Raw genomic sequence first — 6000 nt, forward strand, 5'->3', positions numbered from 1 at the left:
AAGCAAGTCTGACCCTGGGTACTCACCATGACTTCTTCAGCCTGACGCACCAATTCTGCTGTCTTGGCTTCTAATTCTGCATTTACACGCCTAAAACAGTAATTGAAAACTGTGTTTAACTCGGCTATCTTTTAGAAAGCAAGACCACTAAAATGGTTCTGCAAGGAGTCTGCCTTTCCGGGACAGACTCCCGGAAGAAACTTGCTGGCTGACGGCTGCAGGGCGCAATAGAAAGAATACTTTGCTAGGATCCCCTGCAATGCAGGAATCTCAGCTAAAGCACCCATGAGAGATAGCAACCTAACCACTGCTTATGTAGTCTGGTCCCATTAGTTTTAAAATCTGTGTTTGAACTTTGGGCTTGTGCTGAGTTTTCTTTTTGCATCTGTTTCTTCTGATTTCATGGTTTTGTGTTTCTATACTTGTGTACTGAAAGCCACTCAGAGAAGGGTAGGTAGCACGCAAATATCATTAATAAACAGGCAATGTAATTTTTAAAAGGCATAGGGCAACTCTATCAAGGTCTCTGGAGGTGAATGCTCTGCTGAAGTCATCCACTCGGTATGCCTGGGCACCCTCCATATATGTTGGAAGTACTGTAGTGTATTAGGTAAAAATGTAAAGGATCCGTGGCTGGTTAAGTCCAGTCAAAGGCAACTATGGGATGCGATGCTCATCTCACTTTTCAGGCCAAGGGAGCTGGTGTTTGTCCACAGACAGCTTTCCGGGTCATGTGACCAGCATGACTAAATTGCTTCTGGTGCAACAGGACACCGTGACGAGTGCCAGGGCACATTGAAATGCTGTTTACCTTCCCGCCACAGCGATACCTATTTATCTACTTGCACTGGTGTGCTTTCGAACTGCTAGGTTGGCAGAAGCTGGGAAAGAGCAATGGGGAGCTTACCCCGTCACACACATTCGAACCGCTGACCTTCTGATCGGCAAGCCCTAGTGGCTCAATGGTTTAGACCACAGTGCCACCCACTACATATTAGACTACAATATGGCAAAGGGAAGTTGCAGCTCAAAGCATCTGGAGCCAAAGGATTCAACTTACAAGAAAGGAGATTCTAACTTAACATCAATACAGTTAAACCTTGGTTGTCGAACATAATCCGTTCTGGAAGCCCGTCCGGCTTCCAAAACGTTTGACAACCAAGGCGCAGCTTCTGATTGGTTGCAAGAGCTTCCTGCACTCAAGCGGAAGCTGTGTCGGATGTTCGGCTTCCAAAAAACGTTCAAACACCAGAGCATTTTTTGGTGTTTGGGAGCAGAACATTTGAAAACAGCTATTGAGGAACCGAAGTTTGACTGTACTTTGGCAGTAAGAGCTCTTTAACAGTGGAACAGACTCCCATAAGAGATGGTGCACTTTCCTTCCTTGGAGGGTTGGGCTAGATGACCCTCAGGGATACCATCCAACTCTACAGTTCTATGAGGTCAGCAAGCTAGGAAAGGCTGCTGGAGCACGCTTTGAACCAGTCACTGCGGTGCAGAAATTAGTGAATGTCAATAGTGCCTTAGTATAGAGCAGACAGGATGGCAAGTGTGGGACTAAGATTCAAGGACCATTAAAGAAACATTTGAACTAACTGATATCGGCCTGAAAGCGAGAAGTCCTTTGACTGGACTTAACCGTCCAGGGGTCCTTTACCTTTATTTACCTTATTGGGAAATATTGGAAAATTAATAAAAACATTTTTTGACAACAGCAACATTTAAACATTTCAGTGTAGTATAGTACAGTTTAGTATCAAAATGATTTGTTTGCAGAATATGGATAGATATCTTTTCAAAATCAAGCACTGCTGGGAGCTGTTTCTTTTGGTTTTCCAATGCATTCTTAACAATAAAAAATTCGGTGTGGTGTGAGCAAATTATCATGCCCAGGGAAAAAAGTTTGAGAACCACTGGTCTAGAGCAGGGGTGGCCAATTCCTAAGAGACTGTGATCTACTCACAGAGTTAAAAATTGGCAGTGATCTACCCCCTTTTTGGGGGTTCGGGTCAAAGTTGTTGGGTTTTTCAGGGAGGAGGTAAAAGGTTGAGCTTTTTTTAGGGGAGCCACAGTTGTTCAGCTTCTTTGGGGGGAGCCAATGATCTACCAGTGATCTACCGGTAGATCACGATCTACCTGTTAGATATGCCTGGTCTAGAGGAAGGCAAGGGTGCTTCTGAGAATGCCTAATTGCCTCTCATATCCCCACGCAACTGGGCTTAGGGGCTCAAGCCTGAGCCCGAGAAAGCGGCACTTACTTGGGAGTAAGGAAGCAAGGGGGGAAGTGCTCTGTCGCCATCAAAACCCGTCTCTTGGATCAGTCACCCCCCCCCCAATAAAAAGCCCCATCGTAGCGTCGTGTGGCCAGAGCGGGAGATGGGGGCTTCCTTGGCCAGCCTCTATACGCCCCCCTCCCACTCGCTGGATTCTCACGAAGAAAAAGACACGCGTCTTGAATCAAGGGGACGCCCTTGAGGACTTAACGGGGGGGGTCGAGCATCAGCAGGGACCCCCCCCTCAGGCAGAGAGACGCCCCTTACTTGTACTCCTCCTCCTTGGCCAGGAAGGCGGCGGCGGCGGCGCTGCAGCTCCTCGCCCTCTGCTCCGCGCCCGCGGAGGGCCGGCGGAGGGGCACCTGCGGAGGGCGAACGGAGCGTAGAGGAAAGTCAGGCGGGAAAGAAACCTCCCGCGGCCCCGCGCGACGCCCGTCCCGGCCCGCGTCCCCATCCCACCCCGCCTGGGGGTCCGGACAGGCCGGCGCTTCCTTCACCCACCCACCCGGGCCGAAGACGAAGAGGCGCCTCCCGCCGCCATTTTGCGCCGCAGCCGGGGAGGAGGAGGCGGCGGCGGTGGCGGCAACTGGGGCTCCGGCGGCGCTTCGCCCTCGCTAGGCAACGGCGCGCCTGAGGGCGGCCCTCCTGCTCCGTCCTCCTCGGGCCACCCTCCTCGTCCTCTCCCTCCTCTCCCGGGTGTTTGGCTCGGCGGGGGGGGGGGGTGTTTGTTCATTGCATTTACTGCATATCTCCCCTTTTCCTCCAAGCAGCTCAAGGGTCTCCCCGCCCCCGACAACTCTGTGGGGTAGGTTAGGCTGAGAGGCAGTGGCTGGCCCGACTGAGCGGGGATTTGAACCCTGCTCTCCCGGATCCTAGTCCACCCACTGCTGGCCATCTCAGCAGCCTCACCTCCCTCCCTTGAGGAGGCGCCTCTTCTTGGGGGGCTTTTCTGTGGGGGTGTATAGGATTCCCCATATGGTGAACACCAGCTTCAGTGGCCCCTTTGGGGCAGGGACCTTGGCTTGTGTTGCCCCCCAGTCAGAGCCGAAGCTATTGGGGGAGGGAGGCTACCTACAGGTGAAGCCTCCAGAGGGGTGCCATTGAGGCTCCCAGCCTGTGTGTGTGTGTGTGTGTATGTGCACAAATGCACACGGGGGTGTCAAACTGGGTCTTTGACCTGGGTGAAATAAAGCATGGGTGCCCTGGTAAATGTCGAAGAGCAGGAGCTGACTGACAGCCCCCAAGGAGAAGCTGAACATGTGGGTGTTATTAATGTGCACCAAAGAGCAGCAGTACAAAGCACAATACTGTACTGAATTCCTTGGGACCCGTAGCTGGCAGTCATGGAATAGAAGGGAGGCCTCCCTCTCTAACTTCCACTACCTGCTCAAGCTACAAAGAACAGTAAAACTTGAAAGCCTCACTCTGTTCACTTGCCAGAGCAAGGAATCACTACCCAACTGAGAAGACTAGATCTCCCTCAATTGGGGGATATGGGTGCACATGTGGCCAGGCCATTCATACTGCACAGGCCTGTGTCTTTGCTGTGCTCATAGCCTTGAGTCCACAGCAGCACACAGACGATGAGTTGCACTGCGTTGAGTTCTCCTCAGATACAAAACATGAATTTCAAACCTTCTTTGCTGTTAACTGTCTCCAAAAGCAGCTCACATCAGTCAATAGCACACTCAAAGGAAGAAGTGGGCCCTGTCTTCCAGCTTACAGACCAAAAAACAGAATAGCATCAACAGCAAAAAGAGACAGAAGAAAAGGGGAGGGAAAAAGCAGAGGCAAGAGAGGAGCTTGAAAGTGCAAGCCAGGTCAAAGTGGAGAGAAGAAAACAGGCTTAGCTGTCTGCTGCATTTAGAGTCATTGTTTTATCTGCTTGAGAATTTTATGCTGCTTTTCAAAACAAAAGAGGTTTTCCCAAGTGAGTTACAACCTGTGCCATAAAACATTTAAAAATAAAAACCAGTCTCTAAAAATGTTTAAACACAGCAGCATAAAACAACAGTATTAAACACTTTGTGGCTAGACCTTACCAAGATTCCACATAAAACCATTAAACAATATCACAATTTTCAATAGAGGGCAGTGACAATTCAAAAACCAGCCCATTGTTTTAACCAAAGGGAGAAGAAAACAAAAGGTCTAGCTTGCTTAAAGTAGACTGGGAAGAGTTTAGCCATACTCCCCAGTGAGCCTTTTGGCCTTTCTCATGAGCCAAAGGAACAAGTGCCCTGCTTTCTGTAGTCCTGGGGCAACAAGACTTTCTGCCTGGAAGCTTCACTGTGATGCATCCATTATTAACGGAGACAACAGTCTTCACTTTAATATTGCAACCAGTAGTTAGACCCAGTGGCGTAGCGTGGGTTGTCAGCACCCGGGGCAAGGCAAGTAATTTGCGCCCCCTAACCCAGTAGGGGCAGAGAGCTGCAAGTGCGAGCGTGCCCCCCCAGATGTTGCGCCCGATGCGGCTGGCCCCCCTGCACCCCCCACGCTACGCCACTGGTTAGACCTGTAGCTACCTGGAAACACAACTAAATCTTGGTCCTGATGTGGGTGTCAACATTCTCACACAAAGAGTCACATAGCTGCCTTACACTGAGTCAGACCATTGGTCCCGTTCCATCTCAGTTTTGTTGAAGTGGCTCTTCAGAATGTCAGGTAGGGGTCCTTCCCCAGCCCTGCCTGGATATGTCATGCCAGGGATTGAACATGGGACCATCTTCATGCAAAGCAGCTGCTCTGCCACTGAGCTATGCCTCTTCTCCTTTGTGAGCACTTGTGGCAAGAGGTCAGAGTGGAACCTCATGCAGTCTCCTCTTCTTAGGAGGAGGAAGAAAGAGAAAGGGCTGCTGTGGTGGACATAAACTGGTTTCTGGGTCTAAAATATGGCAACTCGAGCACATACTGTGTGACATTGGTGTGGCTGGAGAGTCTTTGTCAGAGATAGGCAGGCAGGTGTCTGGATAACAATATGGATGCATAATAAAATCCCCTAGCAGCCCAGCCCTAGGAATATGTTAACTGTTTTGAAGCATATTTCCAGGCAAGTGTACTCAGGATACATAAATATAATGAACATGATTAGGATTGATGTGTAAGCTATACAGCTTCACAAAGAATACAGTGCTGAATCCTTTGTATGGCACTTTCAATATCAGCCGATGTGTGTACACATGCAGTTAGGAAGCCCAGCCAAGCAGAGTTCCCTCTCTGGTCCGCACACCAGAAGAATAAATGGTTTCTAGGTGGTTTTAATGGCTGCCTTTGCAGCAGTCCTTTCTGTGACATCCTGACATCCTGTGACTTTGTTTTCCTTTGTTTTGATTTTTTGCTTAAGGAGTTACACTGGCATCACCATTTCCACCCTAATCCGAACAATGCCCTTGGCTCCTCTGTTTAGCCATACAGAATCCTCTGCTAGAGAGGTTTTCCCTGGTAATATTCTCCGATTACAACAGCTTTGTGTCTAGCAGGGGGGAGAGAAGGACCTTAAATGTTATTAAACCTCATCAGCACTATGAAAAAAAGGTAAGTGGTTCACCAGCAGCCTGCATTTCCTTGACAATACCACAAGTCTTCCACAGGGCATAATCCTTTAAGCTCAGGAGTTTGGTCACTTTTGTTCTGATTATTACAGCTCAAAAGATTTGACACTGACACACATCCTCCAAACCACTTTCCAGCCTTTTGTTATGCCAACATGTTCTTGTGGAAACAG

The 6000-nt window shown here is 49.4% G+C and overlaps 1 protein-coding gene across 4 annotated transcripts in view; it reads right to left on the bottom strand.

Annotated features, from left to right (window-relative positions):
- The window catches only part of TEX9 (testis expressed 9), a 119095-nt gene extending 115816 nt beyond the window's left edge, over positions 1–3279 (bottom strand). For 2 of the 4 annotated variants that reach the window (XM_079953353.1, XM_079953352.1), the window contains exons 1-3: positions 2779–3080; positions 2541–2635; positions 27–90 (exon numbers count right to left, since the gene is read on the bottom strand). In XM_079953353.1, the coding sequence (XP_079809479.1) occupies positions 27–90; positions 2541–2635; positions 2779–3006 (387 nt within the window). In that variant the 5' untranslated portion in view covers positions 3007–3080. Of the gene's footprint in view, positions 1–26; positions 91–2540; positions 2636–2778; positions 3081–3182 lie in introns of those variants that run through there. The other 2 variants (XR_013833051.1, XM_079953354.1) reach the window with 2 other exon arrangements.
- Between the last annotated feature and the right edge of the window lie 2721 nt (positions 3280–6000).

The sequence above is a fragment of the Podarcis cretensis genome (genome assembly GCF_951804945.1).
Source record: "Podarcis cretensis genome assembly, chromosome: 14".
Classification (NCBI taxonomy): Eukaryota; Metazoa; Chordata; class Lepidosauria; order Squamata; family Lacertidae; genus Podarcis; species Podarcis cretensis.